The 23,786-nt window shown below is 41.8% G+C and overlaps 1 protein-coding gene across 2 annotated transcripts in view; it reads right to left on the bottom strand.

Annotated features, from left to right (window-relative positions):
- The window catches only part of map3k2 (mitogen-activated protein kinase kinase kinase 2), a 37,332-nt gene extending 13,777 nt beyond the window's left edge, over positions 1-23,555 (bottom strand). Inside the window, exons 1-15 of one of the 2 annotated variants that reach the window (XM_060918779.1) lie at positions 23,090-23,555; positions 21,508-21,546; positions 14,159-14,231; positions 13,952-14,064; positions 13,674-13,714; positions 11,265-11,364; positions 10,264-10,377; positions 7,400-7,481; positions 6,921-7,051; positions 6,749-6,828; positions 6,607-6,674; positions 6,409-6,501; positions 964-1,185; positions 629-777; positions 78-209 (exon numbers count right to left, since the gene is read on the bottom strand). In XM_060918779.1, the coding sequence (XP_060774762.1) occupies positions 78-209; positions 629-777; positions 964-1,185; positions 6,409-6,501; positions 6,607-6,674; positions 6,749-6,828; positions 6,921-7,051; positions 7,400-7,481; positions 10,264-10,377; positions 11,265-11,364; positions 13,674-13,714; positions 13,952-14,064; positions 14,159-14,162 (1,329 nt within the window). In that variant the 5' untranslated portion in view covers positions 14,163-14,231; positions 21,508-21,546; positions 23,090-23,555. The remainder of the gene's footprint in view (positions 1-77; positions 210-628; positions 778-963; positions 1,186-6,408; positions 6,502-6,606; positions 6,675-6,748; positions 6,829-6,920; positions 7,052-7,399; positions 7,482-10,263; positions 10,378-11,264; positions 11,365-13,673; positions 13,715-13,951; positions 14,065-14,158; positions 14,232-21,507; positions 21,547-23,089) is intronic. The other variant, XM_060918778.1, reaches the window with a different exon arrangement.
- Between the last annotated feature and the right edge of the window lie 231 nt (positions 23,556-23,786).

Genomic DNA, 23,786 nt, shown 5'->3' with positions numbered 1-23,786 from the left:
AACACAAACATGACATTTCGGAGGACATTATTTAACCAGGTCAAGCTTCAGATGGTGTAAAAGACGTGGTGTTTTACCCCAGGCATGTACTCCATGAAGATCGAGAGAGTTCTTTCATGCGTGTCCCGCAGGCAGCCGTAGTACTGGACGATACGTTCATGAAAAAGATTCTTCAGGAGTTGGATCTCGCACTCCAACGCACTCACCTCCTTAACATGTAAAAACACCAACACGATCCATATACAAGACAAATTAGCATAAGGTAGCGTATAAATACACATACACATCGAGCGGCTTCCGCCCTGTGAACTTCTCCACATTTTGCCGTGTTCTAACATGGAACCGAAATTATGACGGAATTAATTGGGATTATATGCTATGGATTGACAAAATATCCCATAATATTCAAAGGTAACGACTGGTCAGTGACCAGGTTAAGATGGGGATTAGCCAGAGAAGCAACCCTGGGAGCCAAGTGTAACTCTCAACATGATGCTATCACCACCATGCTTCACTGTGAAGCTGGTTTTCACAGATTGTTAAGCAGTGAATACTTGTACTCATGCCAGCCCATTACTCCTCATAGAAATTACAAACACTGCATCATGCAAACGTGCTCATCTCTAACCTTGCTGGTCTCTGGGCTGTCCGGGTCGAACTGGACCTGTTTGACGGCGAGTTCTCTGCCCGTGTCAGCATCATAACAGAGGAAGACGCGACCAAATCCTCCCTGACCCAGCAGCTTTCCCAGGCGCCAGTTTGTGGGGGCACGAGGAGCTACACACACGCACGTACGTACAGAGAGAAATGTCCATGTTTCATCTATCATGTCTGTATCTGCATTATCAATCAACACAATATCGCACAAGGCTTGCGTGTCTGTGACGAATAACAATCTGCATAAATGAGAACGAAAATTTTTCATTTCTTTAACTAGGGAATTTTTAAATTCATTAAACTTACAGCGACTGGGTGGGCTGATGTCCATGACGGAGAGTGTTGGGTTGGTGCTGGGGTTGGGCTCGATGTCACTGCCACGGCGGCGACGACCCGGCTCTTCCAGCTCCGGTGAGAAGATGCTGCTGCCGCTGCTGGTGCTCGGGCTCTGGTCCGTCGGGCTGAAACTCATAGGTGAGCGGAATCCGTGGCCCTGTGTTCGCCGTGCTCGTGGAAAAGTCTTGCGGCCTATAGCGAGGAAGATAGAAATACGACTTTACAGACACTCATGGACCAACAGAAATGATTGGTGTAATGTTTATTCAATATCTATGCACTTCTTAAGCAGCTCATTATGTGCTGTTCATCGAACGTCTCTTAAGACACTACGAACCATTCAGAAACTTAAATAAGATCCCACAGTTTCAGTTTCAAATCTCGATTTCATTCCAACTTTTATCAGAGCCAGTGATGGCTCAGAGCTACAACAATCACACAGATTCGTTGTAAATGTCTTAAAATTACATACACATGATGGATGCAACAGGGCTCGAAATTCGCGGTGGTCCGGTCACCCGAGGCGACTTAATTTTTCATTTGGCAGGTAATTCCTGTCACTAGCCAGCCCGGCTGGCGAGATGAAAATAAAAAAATATATATGAAGCGAAGATTCAGACACGCCGTCAACTAAAGCCGCCACATATTAAGCGCATGCCGTGTCTGTGTTAATCGATGTGTTTATCAGCAGGACGGAAAATACCAAAGAATTCCGAATCATATCGTGTATGAGTCAGGCTGTCGGTTTTTTCACTACTGCGCATGCATATAACGCATCTCGTTGAATATCGCCATAATCACATGTAGTATTGAACCAGGTGGGTGGAGCACAGAAGCACAGCAGGCCAGAACTGAGTTCTCAATGAGCTATTTATTGCTAGCTTTTCAGCCTTTTATCACTTCCCAGCCGCGTGCGTGCACGCACGCACGCACGCGCACACACACACACACACACACACACACACACACACGTCTTCTGGTTGGGGAGAGAGAGCTCCCTTTCTCTGCTCTCCTCTCCTTTTAAAGGGCGCGGTCACTGGGGAAGATACACAAACACAGGTTAATCCCCATCAGGTGCAATGATTCCACCACTTACCTTCCCTGACTCCGCCCTCCATTCAGAGACCGACGCTTGGCCACGCCCCTGCTGCCACATCACGTTATCAAATTCAATAGATGTGGCCACATTATCGCCCATTTAAACACGTGTTTTTGTTGTTGTTTACATCTACATCTGCCAAAGCTACATTGCGATGTGGAATTTTCTGAAAGGTGTACAGAAACCGCCAGAGATGGGGACAAAGCGACCTCGGTCTGAAGAGGAGAAACAACAAAGGACTTATAAGCAAACGTGGGAGCAGGGTAGGCCTTGGCTGCAATACGATTTTTATGGAATAATTAATTTTTTTCAAGTTGATTACTAGTCGGGCGGCACGGTGGTGTAGTGGTTAGCGCTGTCGCCTCACAGCAAGAAGGTCCTGGGTTCGAGCCCCGTGGCCGGCGAGGGCCTTTCTGTGTGGAGTTTGCATGTTCTCCCCGTGTCCGCGTGGGTTTCCTCCGGGTGCTCCGGTTTCCCCCACAGTCCAAAGACATGCAGGTTAGGTTAACTGGTGACTCTAAATTGACCGTAGGTGTGAATGTGAGTGTGAATGGTTGTCTGTGTCTATGTGTCAGCCCTGTGATAACCTGGCGACTTGTCCAGGGTGTACCCCGCCTTTCGCCCGTAGTCAGCTGGGATAGGCTCCAGCTTGCCTCCGACCCTGTAGAAGGATAAAGCGGCTAGAGATAATGAGATGAGATGAGATGATTACTAGTCAATATGAAGCTCCTAATGCTTTCTCTCTCATAAATGGTTAAATACAGAAAGCATGGTGGACTAGTCTGGCTAACGCGACTGCAAAGCTCTACGAGCTATTGGTCTGGCCAAGATATTAAGCCCAACCGTTTCCCAGAGCCCGTGGTTGACCCGCCTCCCTGAAATGCCTCAGTTTGCTACTGGTCGAAGCCAGAAAAGGCTGTGACGAAGCTTAAACCAATCACATCACTCTTTCCTCTGACGTATGTGACGCGACGGGGCTAACTGGTAGATTAAACCATAGACATCCTATTATTAAACTCTTACCGAAGCCAGTCGGAAGCAAGGTGAAAACGTCCTTCCTTTCAATAAATACCTCCAGGGCTGCTCTTTGCTCCGTTTTCAATGAGAACTTCCCGTTGAATGCTTTCAATACAGCATTCGTGAATGAAGCGCTTCCGGCATAGATTCTGTAAACAATCTATGGCTTCCGGTCGCAGTTCTACTACGTCAGTGCCTTGAACACGCCTCTACCCAGGGCCGTTGGAGATGCTCAAAGTTGATTGGTTCCCGATTTTTCGGGAGCTTGGAAGAGCTGTAGATAGCTTGCCTGGCCAGACTAAGCTCGCAACAGGCGTCATGGCTCAGGTGGATAAGGCGCCATACCATAAATCAGGGGACCAGGGTTCGATTCCGGCCCGAGGTCATTTCCCAATCCCTCCCCGTCTCTCTCTCCCGCTCATTTCCTGTCTCTACACTGTCCTATCCAATAATAAAAAGGTGAAAAAAGCCCAAAAAAATATATTTAAAAAAAAAAAGAAATGAACCTACAGTTCAAGAGACTTCTACACAAACACACTGAACTTTACGACAGCTGCACGGGTGTGTAATTGAAATAAAATCGACTCGGGCAGGAAAAACTACTTTGGATAAAATTGTTACTGTCCGTTACACATTGATCAACCTGTGCGACTCAGCTGTGCCTTTGAATCGAGAATAAATGAAAAGGGAACTGAACATTGGAATGTGCTGATCCTGTTAGTGTTTGTAATTACTGTACCATCCACTATTAGATAAAATTAAAATAAAATCTTACAATATTGTTTGAAAGTCTAGAGCAAGATATTTTGTTATTTTACAAACAATTCAGATATTGTTTTAACAATAATAAGCATCACTGTATAAATGATTGAGCGCAGATAGCTGTGTAACTACATGTCCTTGGGGTTGATGAGACATGGAGGGGCAGGGATACCATCTAGCCCACAGTTTAGATCAGAGCCCTTTGAGAGGAAATGCTTTGGCTTTTGCAACATCCTGTCCCCAAAAGCTGATGTCGGGGAAAAAAAAAGTCTTTACACAAAGAAGGTTTTCTTGCTTTTGTAGTTTTTTTTTTAAACTGTTCTTCCGTGTCGGGACTTTGAGGAAAAAGAAGGTATATTCCAACCTGTAGCTAATGCTAACGCTCGGCCACAAATCTACACCGTCACTCCAGTCATTTCGAGGAATTCTGTACGGATCAGACCCGCTAATAAACTCTAATTTCCGCGTATATCTATTCTGCGCTTCTTTCTGACTAAGATTGTCCAAGTAATCCGGTAGTAAAGCTTTTTTAGCTGTAGTTTTCTTCAGACAACAGGAACAGACACCGGACATCTCCACTTGGCTTCAGTATGTGAACAGTCAATCAGCGGGTCCCGTATGCGTTTACGATTTTTGTGTCACGATTTACAACCAATGGGAGACACCCTTTGTCGGCTGTCTATCAATCACAGGCTCCTGTGCCACAATGGTGGTATGTTGATAAATATTTAAAAAATAAAAATATCATTATGAAATATTTGAAACCATCAAAAAAAAAAAAAAGTTTTACACACACACACAGGTTTAGAGGTAAGGAACATTATTCAGTGATATTGTTTATTATGAACTACAATCATGATATAAAAGTTCCAAGTTTCACACCTGCCCGCTTCAACCGCGCTGCTGGCACATGATGTCCTTGACCCCTTGTCGCCCTTAGCCAATTGGTATAATTGCATCATTACGTGGACCCCTCTGAGCAGAGCTTTTCCAATACACTACCGTTCAAAAGTTTGGGGTCACTTTGAAATGTCCTTATTTTTGAAAGAAAAGCACTGTTCTTTTCAATGAAGATCACTTTAAACTAATCAGAAATCCACTCTATACATTGCTAATGTGGTAAATGACTATTCTAGCTGCAAATGTGTGGTTTTTGGTGCAATATCTCCATAGGTGTATAGAGGCCCATTTCCAGCAACTCTCACTCCAGTGTTCTAATGGTACAATGTGTTTGCTCATTGCCTCAGAAGGCTAATGGATGATTGGAAAACCCTTGTACAATCATGTTAGCACAGCTGAAAACAGTTGAGCTCTTTAGAGAAGCTATAAAACTGACCTTCCTTTGAGCAGATTGAGTTTCTGGAGCATCACATTTGTGGGGTCGATTAAATGCTCAAAATGGCCAGAAAAATGTCTCGACTATATTTTCTATTCATTTTGCAACTTATGGTGGTAAATAAAAGTGTGACTTTTCATGGAAAACACAAAATTGTCTGGGTGACCCCAAACTTTTGAACGGTAGTCAGGCTTTCGTCTAAATGGGGGAACAGGGGTGCTGCGCCCTCTTACACTCGGCGTGCGCCCCCTTACCGACTCCGTGAAAACATCCCAGCAACACTACGTGACAATGTGTCTGATCATCAAATACGTTATAATTGCTCCAAAAATATTCCAATCATAGTAGATACACCGCCAGACGGTGCAAAAACAATCCGAATTGGTGTTTTCCAGACTGAGGCGCCATGTTGTTTAGTTGTTTACTTGTCGCGGCTGCTCTCGTGAGATTTGACATGGGTTACATACAAGGTCAGCTGACTTGTAGAGCAAGATTTCTCGAGACTGAATGACCTTTCACCCACCGGCGCGGGAGCTTTTGACAGAAGTAGTTCGCGAGTTGTTTTTGTTGACACTTGGGCATTTAAAGATGTCATCCCGCGGCACGAAGCGGAAGAAAGCCAAAGACTGTCCAGGGCAGAAGAAGATTACTTCTTTCTTTTTCAATGTTGACGGACAATTTGTTACAATTTCCCTCTCAGATACTCAGAATGTCCCATTGGAGCATTTTTCAAAGGCTTTGCACGGCGGGGGGGGGACAACCGGCACCATCCCCCCCCGCTTCGCTCCCTCGCCATGATGAGCGCCCTCATACTAAATTTTTCTAGAAAAAACCCTGGTAGTGTACATTCGAACACACTCATGCTTCGACGAACTATAACCAAAAACAAGGAAATTTGAATGATTTCCTCAAAATATTTTTTGTACTTTTATATATTGTGTTGATGAATCAAACTTTTTAATGCATTTCCTGTGAAACGAGACGGGCTACTTTCGACTGGTTCCCTGCGCTCTTAGCGCCTCTGCTGCTTAGGTTGGCAGCACTAAATTTTGTTGTCCGATCACCATTAAAGTTTTACTCGTCTTTGCACAGACTTTAGTCGTCTCGGACAATCAGACATGAGGTTTTTTGAGCACTGAATAGCCATAATGATCGCAATGTTAACATTATTTCCATTAAAGTAAGGAAAATGTTCCCTCACCATCACTGTAGTCCTGCAGACCAAAGGGGATTGGGTACCTCCGTGGATATGTACCGCCTTTCCCTGACTTCTCAAACACTGGAATGTCACATTCTGAAACAGGGAGACTTTAAATTATTCCTCTCTTATAAATAGGTTAAAACAGATCCAACACAAGAATTCTGTTAAGTGATTTTTTTTTGGTTTGCAGAAGCTTACCTGGAAAGTCCTGATGGTTGTCTGGGTAACTCTGAGCTCGGGGCATGCGGGATTTAGGATAACTATCACTACGAGATGAGAAAAATGGAGTCATTCATAGGCCCCCCCATCTTAAAATTGGGCGTGTGTTTTTTAAACATACCTGTCGAGAGGGCTATCCAATGAAGGACAACTGCCTGAGGCTGAATTCTCCGGGCTGCTCATGGACAGTGGATCCAGCATCTATCCATGCAAACACCTCAGGTGTCACAGCTATTTCCCAACAGGTGCTAAAGCTTGTTTTATATTCAAGAAGCCAAGAAATGCATCATCACCTGGTCCATGCTCTCAGGTATGAACTCTCCCTCGCTGTTGATGCTGGTGAACGAGCCGTTTCTGGCCACCTGCTGCAGAGCATCAGGGATGTAGCCTGGAGGAGGAGAGCTGCGGTCTGTCGATTGAGATCCTGCACAGAAACCGTAGTTTGTATCCGTTTTAACTCAGTTCAATCTCATCACTGAAAGAAAGGAATCTTCAAAATGCTCAAGAGTGTAAAACAGAAAAACATTTGGAGTCAAGTAAGGCAAATTTATCTATCTTAATTCACATCGAGAACATTCAGCCAGCAAACTTTATAGTGACAGACAGAGTCATAGCTTGACTGCAATCGTTTAGCAGACCGAAGCTATAATTTTCCATACAGATTAAGTCATTCAATCAGGTCATTTAACCGTACATGATTTCAGACATCACTTTATTAAAAGCAAAAGAAAGCATGAATATTAAAACGACGGATTAGACACTTGGCACTGACCTATCAGGGCCAGCATGTTCTTCCTGTCCGTGTTGTCCAGATGCTCGTGAGTCAGCAACATATTCATACCGGAGAGGGAGTTCTGATCAAGTAAGCAAACAATCCCACAAAAAAGAATTATGACCATGAGAATTAAAAACAGATGGAGCATACCGATATCGGTTTCCATTTCCATAGGTGATCATGTACATTAGTGAGAATAAATGGTGTTTTTACACGTCAGTTAAAAGATCTAAAGGATATGTCCTACACTGCAAACCCAAGTTATCTGGAAACAACTCTGAATACTATTTGTAGCGCTCTTTTCCAAAACGCTATGAATCCATTTTGACTGTTTTCAGAAAAATGACATTTATTTACCCAGACCCATAAATTTTGCAAATATTTAATTTATCCAGTTATAATAGATAGTTGGTTCAGTCTGAACATTTTCAACAATAATTGACAAATCTAACAACGTTATTGATTATAAATCCAACGTTTATTATATATTTTTTTTCAAAATGCTATAAATCCATTAATTTTTTCTGTCTGTTTTTAACAGGGATCCCAGACGTCCGCTATTTAGTGGAATTCCGCTATTTTCTAGCGAAAGTGTTTTTTTTTTAAATCTCTTGTATATCCATTAAAAATATGGATAAGTAAAATGACCAGCAGAATACGTTCTGATTTGGTTTGCTTGTTTAGCGATGTTTTCGTCGGCTTCGTTTGTTCTCGTTGACGTTCGGGAACACTCGGAGGTTAAATTGATGTAAATACCGCGAGCAGTGTTGCCAGATTGCGCGGTTCTCCGCCCAGTTGGGGGGTTTCAAGTGCATTTTGGCGGGTTTTGAACATATTTTGGGCTGGAAAACGTCAGGAGTATCTGGCAATACTGACCGCGAGACTGTACGCGATAGAACAAGAAAACAATATGGCTGCGCCCATTTGCTAGAAAACATGTTTTAACTCCGTTCGTGCTTTTGTTTCTAATGCGTTGAACTTAATTCAGAGCACTGCAGGAACATCAGAAAAGCAGAAGGAAAGATCAGAGAAACAAAAGCAGAGAAAACTGGAGGAAAGACAGAATGCACCCCAGAAAAGAGCATTAAATTCCTTTGCAGTGAAACCTTTCAAAAAGAGAGGTTTAAATCAAATATCTCCAGTATTTGCTGTACATATGTATATATCTAATATTACTGAATCATTGATTTCTGCTCATATTCATGATTTTTGAAAAATGAATGTGGCTTATATTAGACTAGTTTTGACATTAACTTGAAACAAAAAAAATAAACAAATGAGATGAACTATGGATACTATTGTTATAACAAAATCAGCGGAATATTTAGGCAAGTATATTCTTCAAAGCTACATTTTCGTCTAATTTTTATAATTTTTTTTGCCACTTATGTCATTGATTACAAAATATGGCATCAAATAGATACACATTATTGTTAAATTCTGTTGCTTTTCTGTATTAAATCTATGTAAAAAATGTGTTCTATAGCATCTTTAAATGTTAAAATCTCAACAGCTTCAGGCAGCCCCCTTGACCCCTGCTGATAGTTTCTCATCTCATCTCATTATCTCTAGCCGCTTTATCCTTCTACAGGGTTGCAGGCAAGCTGGAGCCTATCCCAGCTGACTACGGGCGAAAGGCGGGGTACACCCTGGACAAGTCGCCAGGTCATCACAGGGCTGACACATAGACACAGACAACCATTCACACTCACATTCACACCTACGCTCAATTTAGAGTCACCAGTTAACCTAACCTGCATGTCTTTGGACTGTGGGGGAAACCGGAGCACCCGGAGGAAACCCACGCGGACACGGGGAGAACATGCAAACTCTGCACAGAAAGGCCTTCGCCGGCCACGGGGCTCGAACCCGGACCTTCTTGCTGTGAGGCGACAGCGCTAACCACTAGCCTACACCACCGTGCTGCCCGGTGATAGTTTCTTACATTCCTCTATTTTTTTCAATTACTGCTGGGATCCCTGTTTGAAAACAAGAGAACATGCTGTAGATATATAATATCAGGAACTTTCATCATACAATTTATAATAAAATCAAATAAATTACATAAACACTTATGTTTAATCTTACGTTTTAAGACTGTCTACCACAGAAAACTAACTAAATAACAAATGGACAGTTAGTTCAACTTTTTAAATGCAATCCATTCAACCTGCCACCTTAAATAGCATGACAAAACCACTAATTAAATAATAATCAGCCCGCCACCAGAATAGCGAATTTTCTTAGTTTGCTCTCGTTCATGGTGATCTTTGTTTAAACGACGTCTTCTACCACCTGGTGTAGGTCTCAAGTTCTTCAGAACCATCAAAAAGTATTCACAACCACCATTTGCAAAAGTTATTTGTGCTCAAGAAGCTACACAAGCAAACAAAACTCCTCGCTTCAGGGCGCCGCCATGTGGGATAGTGTAGAACGCTGACTGAACTCTGATTGGTCTAGAGGAAATGTCGCACTCTGCCAAAAAACAGGTGTAGCGCCTATCGTGTTTTAGAGAGAAACTACAATTTGCAGCACGTATAAACAAGGAAATATAGCGATTTGGCATGAAACATTAATGGAGCAGTGAATAGGCTCAGTACACAGCAGAATAGCGCGACAAACTCGTTTTTTTTTAATTTGGCGTTTATCGCGTTTTGGAAAAGAGCTCTTCATTTTTAATATTTACAACTTCCACTGTATATCCAGACCAAGCTGTAGAGATGCTTAAGTTTATACAGAGACCTAATGGACTGCTTGGAACTCCGTTAACTATCCTTATTTAACAAGAACCGATTGTGCAGATGAGAGTTTTAAGACACCGAGAATTTTTAAGTAGTAGTTTTATATGAACTCGGACTGACCTGAGAAGATGCTGGAAGCACCAGCAGTATCTTGAGACTCTTCATGTGGACGGAGCGATCCAGCAGCTCAACGGCTTTATCCAGATCATCCTGGGTGCGCAGAGGAATCACCAGCTGCAGAGTGCAGGGAGAGAGAGAGAGAGAACATACACAGTGCAAAGAAGGAGACAGAAAAAAGAAAGTGAAAGGATAAAAGGGGTGAAACAGAAAAGAGGAAAATTATTATACCTTCCAGTTTGTTTCTGATTAATTTCAGTAAAAGCTGCATAGCAAAATAATCATTATTCCATTGAAAATGATTTCGCATTATGCTCTAATCATGCAGAACACTGCAGGGTTCACCAGAAAATCTGAAGAAGCCGGCTTTAAACAAACAAACAAACAAACAAAAAAAAGTCGGTGACTCTGGAATTTGCAGCGATGAAGCCGCCATGGCGCGCTAATGCTAGGGGGATCTGTGGGCATGCCCCCCAAAGAAAATTTTGAAATTTACATGCCTTCTGGTGCATTCTCAGGTAATAAATTACTAACCATTTCTCTGCAAAACACTTGTAAAATATGTCTGAAAATTCCCTCCAGATGTACGTGTTCTTGGCTTTTTCAGTTACCCTCTGTAGTACGCTGCCTGGCTCTGTAACATAACTACATATGCTACGGCGTGGTCATGAGGTCCCGCTCAGCCAATCAGAGCACGAGAACCGATCAACAAATATGGCGTCGCTTCCGGTCGTGCCAGACCCGAATCGGAGACAATTTCGTGGTGAAATAATTGGATTTGAGGCAAATTATGGGCAGCGGAGATGATATAAAAATCACTTGAACATTGAAAGGCAAGTTTTTATTTTTTTCTGGGATCAAGTAGCCGGCGCAGACCGCCTGTCTAGGCGGAGAAAACAGCCAGTCGCCGGCGCTTGTGGACATCTCCGATACTGTAATAATGATTTCTGTACACGGAGCAACAAAGCAGATGAGAGGTCTGATGCACACATGCACACTGATACCTCGTTATTGGTGTAGTGCAGGTCCATCGTTTGACCAAACGCCACTTTAGCTTTGGCACTCAGATCGTCCAACCTGAGAGGTCGAGGAAACTGCAGGATCCTGAAACGCCACACAGAAAAGTAGATCACATAACCTGTATATAGTATGTTCATGCGTGTGCGCACAACAATGATGCAACGTTTTAACATACTCGCATCGCAAATACAGAACATTAAACAATTCGATACACTGTACATCAGCATTCCCTAACGTGGTCCTTAAGGACTCATAGACTACACATTTTTGTTCTCTCCAAGGTTCCAAGACATCTAAAAAGAGGAAATATGAACAGTGAATAATCAGTACAGGTGTGTCAACAGCTAGAAGAGTAAAAATCTCCTAGAACCATACCGATGTATTATTAACAAAAAATGAATAGAAATAAATGAGTAAAATATTGGCGTAAACCGGAATATACAAGACCAAATGCGAGCTTACGTATTCCCCCCGCTCTCGCTTATATCAGAATGCAAGCAATCGAAGGAATAGGACACTACTTATGAACGTTGACTTCAACAAATAACGAACCCTGAAACAACTAATGCCGCTTTTCCACTACCAACGCGGCTGAGTTGGGCTGAGCCATGCTGAGTGGGGCTGTTGGCGTTGCATTTCGACTACAACCGCGCTGAACCGTGCTGGCTGGAAGTGGGTGGACACATTGGGTGGAGTTAGCGAAAGTGGGTGGACGTCAGGTGATGTCGTTAGGCGGCGCAAACAGTGACATCAGTGATCTTTTAAGCGGTAGTCTCACGACCCGGATAGTAAACAATACACATGGAGGACATGGAGTCGTTAGTGTTGCTGGTCTTGGTGCTGTGGCTTGTTGACAACGCCAACAGATACTGGCAAGAGCGTATAGATGAGGCGAGGCGCATAAGGCTTCATAATTCTCGTCATTCGTAATTCTTCTTCTTCCGGGTTTACGGTGTTTACAGATCCCAGCGTGCTCGCGGGGCGTGTGTGGGCATGTGAGGACACTCCTCCTCACCAATCAGTGCACAGGGGAGTGTCTGCTCACGCCCCTAGCCTCACTCAGCTCGGTTTGGCTCGCTTCAGCCCCACTCCAAAACCGTGCGAGTTTTGGGGGCTGAGCAGGGCTGAAGCGAGCTGAGTCGTGCTGTTCTTAGATAGTCGAAACGCGAGCCGTGTCGGGCTGAAGTGAGCTGAAAAAGGGTAGTGGAAAAGGGCCATATGTAAAGAGCAGTGTTCTCCCCAGGGATTTCAAATGGCATCCTGGTAAACTGTCGTTTTGAAATGACATCAAAATCCACCCAATATGCTTCATAAATACATTCAGTCTGTAACCAGGAAGTTGATGTGCGACAGACCTGAAAATGGTATACACGGTATAGAACCCAAAGCTGAAGTTTGGTACCAAGTGGCTATGATTTGTGGTTGCTGAGAGAGGGGAAAAAAAAAAAAGATGTTTTGGACAGACGGAGATATGGACGGACAGACAGAGGTAAACCAGTATATAATTACAAATGTAAACAGTGTACGAGTAGATGTACTCCTAGATTGTAATAAAGGACCTTGTAGGAGGTAGTTAGGGAACTTTACGTCTTCTGATAGTAAGCTGGAACTTCGATTACCTACGAATAAGTCATTTTTGCTCTTGAAGCATCTTTCTTTACATCACTAACAAAGACGGCAGACAAAAATGACCTACATACCAATTGGCAGTGACAGCAATGCAAAAGACAACAGGACTATCTAGTCTTTGTTGACTGAAATAAATAGGAAAATGACCAGCTGGTTCGCAGGAAAAACAAATCTTTTGCTCACAGAACAAAGTAGTATTCTTATTCCGTCAACCGAATGACTGCAGAAAGAGGCGAGTTTATCACGCGCATTTTAGAAAGCTGACTTTTCACAAGCCGAACAAATTTTGATGAATAAAACCAAAGCTCCGTCGACACAAAACTGCTTTTTGACTTGGAAATACATCGTGTTCTGGAAGGAAAATAAAGCCAATTTCTGTTTCACGCTGTCTTTTAAGACTACCTCACATTAGTCACTTGCAGCCATCATGAAATCTTCAACCGGGTAACGATATAAACTCGACACCGAGGATAAATCAGCGGACTGTTATTATTCACTAGTGTAAAATCGAAATAAACAAATATACTGGCATACCGCTTAAAAATAAACCGTTTTTCCTTTTAAAGTGTCATATCAGAGTCTTGTGCATGTGATACAGTATGTGCACACATTTTCCCTCTCTCAATAAGCACGCTTTTTTTAATGAGGGCATTTAAATCACGCTTAACTTCCCAACGTTCTCGGAATGTCTTTTCAGAGGACGTATGAATGACACACCACTAGCAAATTGTGAGTAAGTACTCTTTATAAGATGAAGTCAATACCTCTTCTCTCCTCTGTACTCAAACTTCACCCGAACGTCATTCTGTAAGGAAGAAAGCACCATTAAATTATCCAGCTGAATAACAATACTTTTCATTCCATCGCTTCCTTCGTTTTAGCCTTAACTAATTACAGGGTATGTAAATACTTCCCTTATGACTGCCTTGCATGGGTGCAGAACAGCCACAAATGGTTATATGATCATCTAGAACTTCCCAAAATGTGTTGAAATTATTTGGGGCTGTGTTCAGTAAACAACAACTGGCCAAAAACCACAGACCTGGTTCTTGGGGGACGAGGCTTTGGGTTTTCCCAGATCAGGCATGGCTGACCGGCTGGAGCGTTGCAGTTCAGCCAGGTCCTGCATGATCGAGTTCAAAACCTCCTGTTCGTCTGTTGGGAGAAAAACCACCATTTAAAAAAAAAAAAAAATCATCTGGCAATAACTGAAAAATAATGGAGAAAGTATGAAGAAACGAGTACATACCCATGATCACTGCTCAGATTTTGCCCCAGGAGTTCAGGAAAGAGGATTTGCCCATAAAATGGGTTCCTTTCTCCTACATACAGGGAGCACATATGTAAAGATTTGCTTCAACACAACATAATTAAAGTAACTTCAAATATGTATACTTTTATTTAAAACGTGTAATGCTTAATCTTAAGGCCAGACACTACAGAGAGAAATGACAATTTTAGTCACATTAATCATTTTTACATTTTTTTAATTAATTGCATCTATACTTGTATGTTTTATTTTAAACTGCAGAAATAAAATATCGAGTGCCAAAACTAAAAAAAAAAAATGCAGTTTTTCTCCCCCGAGACAGTCACATTTTCTGAAACTTAAAAAGCCTTCACAATCACGTTGTTCATATTTTTTATTCATATTTATTTATATATAAATTTAGGGGGTTTTTTTTGGTTTGTGAATGTGTCAATATAATAAAATCACGTTGTCTTGAAGCGATGAAATTTATGTTCTCATGCTGAAAGATTCGTATTTTTCATACAAAATACATCGCAGATCTGAGTGACATATTTCAATAATATTGGCTGGCATTGAGTGGTATATCAGATATATTCCATCCAGCTAGCAGGATACTGAACGAGTTGAAGACGAGTAGCTGAATGGAATATACCCGATAGACCAGCGCTCGAAACTAACGGTGTCCCGACGTCCCGGGGACCATAAAAAATGTCATCGGGACACAAAATTATTATATCTGGGACAATCCCGGGACAATGGAAAAAAACAGATCTAGAAAAAAAAGTTCTACATTAATATTATTTACAAAGCCGTAACACATACGTAGACATTCACCTAATTTGTCAATTTTAATTTTAAAACGTTAACAGCGAAAAATACATAGTAGCTACACTTTCGATGCACCTGCATCCGTAGGCTACAGAGCAGCGCATTCTGTTCTAGAATCTTCGGCCGGAGTCCGCATTATATGGACTTGGAATGGAATTGCTACCGCACACACTGCGCTGACTCTTGCCAGAACAAAAATGCTGAAGTGGTTGAAGCGGACCGACCGCGGGGAAGAAACTGAAAGCCCAGACATAACGTCTCCGGGACCTTCAGGATCCAAAGTGTCATCGCCTGGTCTGCAGGCAACGCTAGCAACTGAATGAACTTAATGAACACCGTTAGACACGTTATAAAATACAACAGGAATGATGTGGATGATATTGACGGAAGATACCGTTCAACAGAATAAGTGAGTTTTCTTGGTGTCTTTCTAGTTCAGAAAGTTTAGTCAGTCAGCAGCACAACTAGGCTCGGACCTGGCACTATGTTGATGTTGCTAACATTTGCACCCACGTTTCGGCAGCGAAAGTTCATAAAATGGATAACGGTCTCATCTCATTATCTGTAGCCGCTTTATCCTGTTCTACAGGGTCGCAGGCAAGCTGGAGCCTATCCCAGCTGACTACGGGCGAAAGGCGGGGTACACCCTGGACAAGTCGCCAGGTCATCACAGGGCTATGGATAACGGTAATGGTGAAAATTATAAGTTGGCCTTATAAGTGCCAACAGATATTCAAGGTATAAGTAGATGAAATGAACATAAAAGGGGTCTTATTTTCAACTAAAGTGTACTGCAGATGTAGTGAGTTGAAACATTTTCTGAATGAGCTAGTTGGCCCCTTTAAATAAACGGGTATCTATTCATACAGTGAGATCGCCAAAGTTTAATAAACTGAAAATGCAATAACTGTAATTTTGAAGTAGATGATGTATAGGACGTGTCGCTTGTGTCTTGTGACTTATTGTAAAAATGATATAAAGGGTTCAAAATCGCATAGTTACAAATATAATAGTAACTTCATATGATAATATTAACCACTGGTTATTTCAGAGAGGAAAAAAATGGGGACACTATTGCTTCCATTCGGGACAATACAACACAGAATTCGGGACCACTGGGGGACACAAAGAAAAAAAGTTAATTTCGAGCCCTGCGATAGACCACGAAAAAAAGCCAGCTAATATTATTATTATTATTATTATACATACACACTTCATATCAGAATTCTCGAAAGCCAATGCTAGCTTACCCGCGACTCAGTACTGTTAGCGCGGCAGTCCAGTTACCTTCCAGCTAGTGTAGCAGTAGCATTAGCAAAGGCCAACACTAGCTTACTCACGACTTGGTGCTGTTAGCGCGGCAGTCTAATTACCTTCCAGCTGGTGTAGTGTTAGCGAAGGCCAATGCTAATGCAGTCAAGCAGAACAACATTATTTTTTTCCCGTGTATAATTTACTTAGTAACTTTTAAAATCAACATTGACAGCTACACACAATGGAGCGAGCTGGCAGCCAAAATTCTCTCAAAATCTTCTGTTTTTAATGAAACAAACTTGGCGGCCATGTTTGTTTACAACTTCTCACAGTCGCTTGCTAGCACGGAAGTTTTATGTCTCTGACTTGTGATGTCGTGTTGTCTTGACAACGTGCAATATTGCATGCTCATTCTCCATTGGGGAGAGTGGCGTAATACACAGAGGATAAGCGATATGCTAACAATATTGCATGCTATCAATAAACCTGCTAGAAGGGAACACAATACGTGTTTTTATTCCATCGAAAAAAGTGTCCTGTATGTATAATAATTCCCGATATTTCACTCTGATGACGTCACTCCCAGTGTTTTCCTGATGACTAGACGCGCGTTGTCAAAATGGCAAACCGGTTCAAAATTAAAATTCTTTTGATTAAAAAGTATGTGTGGGGTGTGTGTGGATGTTTCCATATAATATAAAGAACATTACACAGTGGGACCAAGATATGAAGTTTTTGTCGTGTTGAAAATATTTTCACTCGTTTGCTTCATTCACTCGTGAATATGTTCATTCACCACTCAAAGATAAACTTCATACATATCTTTATGCAACCATATATTATTTATTACATATAAAGCTGAGAGATATGTTTCACGTGCTTCCAGGTATACAGTATCCAGGCTTTCGTCTAAACGGGGGAACAGGGGCGCTGCGCCCTCTTACACTCGGCGTGCGCCCCCTTACCGACTCCGTGAAAACATCCCAGCAACACTACGTGACAATGTGTCTGATCATCAAATACGTTATAATTGCTCCAAAAATATTCCATTCATAGTAGATACACCGCCAGACGGTGCAAAAACAATCCGAATTGGCGTTTTCCAGACTGAGGCGCCATGTTGTTTAGTTGTTTACTTGTCGCGGCTGCTCTCGCGAGATTTGACATGGGTTACATACAAGGTCAGCTGACTTGTAGAGCGAGATTTCTCGAGACTGAATGACCTTTCACCCACCGGCGCGGGAGCTTTTGACAGAAGTAGTTCGCGAGTTGTTTTTGTTGACACTTGGGCATTTAAAGATGTCATCCCGCGGCACAAAACGGAAGAAAGCCAAAGACTGTCCGGGGCAGAAGAAGATTACTTTTCTTTTTCAATGTTGACAGACAATTTGTTACAATTTCCCTCTCAGATAGCCTCAGAATGTCCCATTGGAGCATTTTTCAAAGGCTTTGCATGGCGGGGGACAACCGGCACCATCCCCCCCGCTTCGCTCCCTCGCCATGGTGAGCACCCTCATACTAAATTTTTCTAGAAAAAACCCTGAGTATCTATGAACGTCATGTCATTCTGATATACGTCAACTGATTTTATAAAACAGACAGTGAAAAGTTATGTTCTCTCAAAATCAGTTTTTAACCCCTTATAATCAGACCCAAAGATTTTAATTTCCTTAATGACGTTTCATTCATGAAATTTTATTCATATTCCAAAGTGCATTGCATTCTTCTCATCTCATCTCTAGCCGCTTTATCCTTCTACAGGGTCGCAGGCAAGCTGGAGCCTATCCCAGCTGACCACGGGCGAAAGGCGGGGTACACCCTGGACAAGTCGCCAGGTCATCACAGGGCTGACACATAGACACAGACAACCATTCACACTTACGGTCAATTTAGAGTCACCAGTTAACCTAACCTGCATGTCTTTGGACTGTGGGGGAAACCGGAGCACCCGGAGGAAACCCACGCGGACATGGGGAGAACATGCAAACTCCGCACAGAAAGGCCCTCGCCGGCCCCGGGGCTCGAACCCAGGACCTTCTTGCTGTGAGGCGATAGCGCTAACCACTACACCACCGTGCCACCTCCATTGCATTCTTCTGAATAGGAAATTCCTGAACTGTTCATTATTGTTGGACTTGCTTTTGAAATTTAAACTGAGAATGCTGTGGTATGTTCTTCGAAACTAGGAACTCAATGATACCTTTTTATGTCACAAACAGTCTTTCACAGAGTGCATGATGGCATATGACCGGAATGCAGCGAGCAGTACGGGTGAGTCAGTGAGTGTAATCATTAAACATGAAAAAGTACTGTGACTTGCAGGTTGTCTTGTGAGTGTGCATGTCTCAGTACCTGCACAAATGAAGTGCTCTCATGTGTAACAGGTTTTCTTAAAAGGTCACTTTTGTATGCGTGCAGTTCAAGTCATGACGTCATCATTTTTAATGACCACACTCACCGATACTGCTCGGCCAGCATTACATACGTGCTCCATTACAAATACTGCTTAAATGCCATACAGATGTTTATTTGTCTTGTAGGAAGATGCTGTAGCAGCTCCTTATTATATTTTCTGCTTTACATTGACCGCCATGATTAATCATGGTATCGGATGCTGGTATCAGAGCCTTTTGTTACGAGTAGTAATATACATGAGCACGGTATTAGACCGATACCTGATCGTAGCATTCGTATCGATACATCCTTAAATTAATATTTTCTGGAAAAGTTTCTCTTAAGAGTGTATTCACAGTGAAATAGTTATACCTATTTTAAATCTAACAGCATTAAAAGATTACATACTTTTTCTTTGATGAAGCATGCAAATTTATGCATACCTGCAAATTTAATTAGACAAAGTCTCATTTGCATAAATACAGTAATGAGCTGACACTATATCGTGAAAGAAATAGAGTGGCAGCTACAATTAGATACCTTTTCAGAGTTACCAATTTTAAAAAAAAATTTTTTTTTTTTTTTTTTACAAAAAGGTTAGTTTCAGTTACAACAGTTATTACTGGTTAATTAATCAACTGGAAGACCCGCCTCACCCTTTGATCTTGTCGTCTGAAGACACGGCTCACCTGAGATGGAATTTTTTTTTTTAGCACGATCAGCAATTTAAGGAAAACCCGAACGTCATCATCGCAGGTAAGCACCGTGGAAAGATGATGGACATGTTTTTACTGATCAAATTCACCCATATTTCATATCCTTATCAAACCTTACTTTGTTTCTGTCTCTTTCATTTGGCAGTCGCCATTTTGTATCTAAACGCACGTTTGAGAAATTACTTGGTGTCGATAATAGTGATCACTTTCACCGGTGTCCACCATTATCAACACCCTGTGGAATTAAGTGACATTTACAACTGTTATGGTTTGAGCTTTGTGTAACGTTGTTGAAGTAAAGTACCTTAAAAAAATAAATAAAAAAGTGCTGTGATTTATTATGTTTTTCCCCCGATTCATAACAGAATGGAATGTTTATAGAGTATTTGGAATCCTACTGAAATAAATAGAATTAGACCAGAATTAAATTCCTAACATATAAAAAAATTACATGCTTGAAATATTCAGATTTTTCTATTCCATTCAGAAAATAGTTTTTGCAGTTTGTTGCAAGTATCTACCACATATTACAATATCAGTAGACGTTTTATATTTTGGTTCGAGGAATGACGTGCGACCTTTGACCTGGAGTTTCATGTGGTTATGAGGTCAGTTGCCTGTTGAGATTTATTGGTAAACTACAAAACTAGAAATTAATACAAACTAGGGCTGCACAATATATCGAAAAAGTATCGCTATCGTGATATCATAGTTTGCGATACACATACCGCAAAAATTACTTAAATTTCGATAAAAGGCACATTTTTCTGTGCTGTCCAATCACATTTGAACGTCAACAAGCGCCGCGGGATAACTCCGCCCCCTATTGCAAAACAAGTAAAAGCCTCGTGGTGATGGCAGAAGGTGGGAGCGGTAGCAAGTGTGGTGAGGCAAACTTGTGTGAGGAGGAACTGGTTTCCAAAAAAAAAAAATGCACATCTGCTATTTGGAAGTACTTTGGATTCAGGAGGGATGACGTACTGCAAACTCAGGTACTTTGCATGTACCTGTAAAACAGTGGTGGGGCGGCTCACTGGGACAAACACTGCTGTACAGCAGCATAAAAACATAAAACCAAGCTCTCTCTCACACACACACGCACACACTACTGCTCGCTCGCTCACTCACACACACCACTGCTCTCTCACCCGCATGTGTTATTAACAGATTGTGTTTGAGTTTATGGTGAATCTGTGTCGCTCACCTTCATCTCCCGGGAGCCGCTGAAATTGCCATTTTGAATGCTTTATGTTAATGTAATGTAGTTTTCAGTTTTTTGTTTACTTCAACTTAAGACATTTTCTGCTGCGCTCACAAAAATTAAGAGATTTAAAGATGATTGATGGACACCGGGGCGGCACGGTGGTGTAGTGGTTAGCGCTGTCGCCTCACAGCAAGAAGGTCCTGGGTTCGAGCCCCGGGGCCGGCGACTCTAAATTGACCGTAGGTGTGAGTGTGAATGGTTGTCTGTGTCTATGTGTCAGCCCTGTGATGACGTGGCGACTTGTCCAGGGTGTACCCCGCCTTTCGCCCGTAGTCAGCTGGGATAGGCTCCAGCTTGCCTGCGACCCTGTAGAAGGATAAAGCGGCTAGAGATAATGAGATGAGATGATGGACACCATTGCAGGTGTAGCCATGTTTTTCCAATAAAAAATAATGTTGGAATGGAAGCGATGCATTGGGTGTTTTTTTTTAAATGCTAGATACAGGGCAGAACGGCGAGTAGAGGTAAGAAAAACAGTATATATTTAATTATCGTGATACATATCGATATCGAGATATTCAGTCATGTTATCGAATATCGCATATTTTTCTGATATCGTGCAGCCCTAATACAAACAACGACAAATGTTGAACAAAATGCGATCTACGAAAATACTTAGAAAGTGGAACAAAAAGATTTGGACAGGTTAAACATTATCAGTTTATTTGCTTACAAACATCAGAATTACTTCCTCTTTTACGTAAAACACTGACATCCATATATTTATCTAAAAACTAGTGCTGTCAAGCGATTAAAATATTTAATCGCGATTAATGTCGCGACTGTCATAGTTAACTCGCGATTAATCGCAATTTAATCGCACATTTTTGTCACATGAAAAACCATTGTAATTCTCTTATCAGCATAAAAAAGTGAATGGGCTTACTCACCGTTCGAACTACGGGGGTACTCGGGGGATCCGAGATCCCCTGAAACAGACATGAGATCCCTTGAAAACATGATTTGGGAAATGTTGGGGGGGGGGTCTCTAAAATATTGGCAAAATGATGTTTATTGACATAGCAATCGTGTGTAACGGGAAGCATCTGCATATCCGAAGTGAGCGCGCGATGGAGAGCCGCGCTCTGAGACAAGCGCAAGCACCCCACCCAAGGGAAAATAAGGGACCCCCCCCCGAAAATATCGGCATAGTTCGAACACTGGTTGTACCAATGTTTTGTTTTATTGCAGAGCATAACACGTCTTGTCACAGCCACTGCAAAGTGGGGCTGGAGCCGCCGATGGGAAAACGAAACCTAAGCCGAGCACCGAGGCTCTTCGGGGGAGGGCAGAGGACTCTGGCTGTGCGGGGCGTGGCATCCTGTCACAGAGCGTTAATCTCGCGATAAAAAAAATTATCGACGTTAAAATTGAGTCAAGTTAACGTGTTAATAACGCGACATTTTTGACAGCACTAATAAAAACATTTTGTACTAAACATAAATCTATGTACAACAAAATTTAAATAAAAACTGTTTTGTTAACTTAATACCCCATACCGATAATAATAATAATAATAATAATAATAATAATAATAATAATTAAATCATCTGGAGGTCCATAATTGTGGAACGGTGTCACGTGATCTGATAGACCAAGTAATCGGGAATCAATTTTTTTTTCCTCAAGTGGAAGTTTGAGTAATTATTCATGCACAATTTACGTATTGAAAGTCTTTTCTACTTTTGAAACGGCCAAAAGATTGTTAAGGTGTCGATAATTGTGAAGGGGGAAATAAATAAATAAATAAATAAATAATTTCTCCTGGCTTCAGCTGCTGTTCAAGTTTTGCCCGGTGCTAGCTCCTTAGCATGATAAATAATACTAGCCAAAGTCATGTCAATTGCAAAAACCTGAGTGATAAATAAACGTTTAATACACAGACCTACAACTTAACACTTATTTTTTATAAACAGGAATTAACACATTATTTACAACAAAACCGTACAGCCTGTGAGAACACTAACGCTAATACACTAGCTAGCATGCCTACTTTAGCACACCCCTCTCTCTCTCTGTAATGTACTGGCATATTAGTTGTGTGAAATATTAATGAGAATATAACATACAGTGAGAGTTACACAGCTTGCTAGTTATCGACAGCCCGTCATGACATGTTAGCTTGCTAAACCGCTAGCATACTGCTAATGCAGCTTTAGCTAGCTGGCTATTTATTCACTTAAAATAATATTTGGTTATTACGATGTGTTTACTGAATTAAACTTAGTGTTAATTAAAGTAGAAAGCCGGACAGTTGGGGTTTGCTTGCTAGCTAGCTAGCCGTGACAGCTATGCTAATTTTCTATGAGACTAGCAAGCTATAGTGTCGCGCGAGCTAACTAGCCATGTAGCTAACACGGTCTTGCATATTGTAAGCCGAATTGGAAGCATAGAAATGTACATGTTACACTTATTTACGTTTAAAATGCATAAAAGGAATTAAATATCACAGGAAATAAGCATGTTTGTCACCTGGGTTGTCTGTCTTGAGTTCACTTCCTCATCCGAAACGGCCCTGGAAGTGCGGGCCTGGCGCTAATGTGACCAGTTCGATATAAAGTCGCGTTTAGACGCTCAACTTCAGTGCAAGGCCTATGTGCGTATCATATTATAGAATATCATAGCTTAGCTGAAATTAGCTTATTATATTATATTACATATCATAGCTTTGCATAATTCCTCTAGGCAATTAATTAACCAGTCAACTGTTAACTAACTTCTGACATTTGATGGAGATGTGTGTTGTGCGGTCGTACCAATGCGAGCGCATCTACATAAAACACGTCTGAAAAACCCACTTGGACAGCTAGCGTTAAGCTATCAAGCGTTTCTCGGTCTGTTTTGTTTACATGCAAAAAAAAAAACCTCCAACACGACACGATCTGAGACAGCTAACTGCTTCCCCCCTCACGAATACACAGTGGAGCAGGCCGAGCGCGATATCAATTAGGGCCGAGTCTCAAATCCCTGCCTAAAGTCTATTTAAGTGCACTATATACACAGACGTTAAAACACCTCCCTATGTAGTGCCTTAAGTATGGAATCGGAATCCTTTTGAAATACAACCGTCTGTGATGCCCTGACTTGTGCTCCACATCACATCGCCATCATGTGGTCAGCAAGGGTAATTTGCAAAGAATATTTATTCGATTATTTGGTGAAGTGCAAA

Source organism: Neoarius graeffei, chromosome 4 (assembly GCF_027579695.1).
Source record: "Neoarius graeffei isolate fNeoGra1 chromosome 4, fNeoGra1.pri, whole genome shotgun sequence".
Classification (NCBI taxonomy): domain Eukaryota; kingdom Metazoa; phylum Chordata; class Actinopteri; order Siluriformes; family Ariidae; genus Neoarius; species Neoarius graeffei.
The sequence above is the reverse complement of the archived record's forward strand: the minus strand, read 5'-3'. Positions and strand labels throughout refer to the sequence as shown.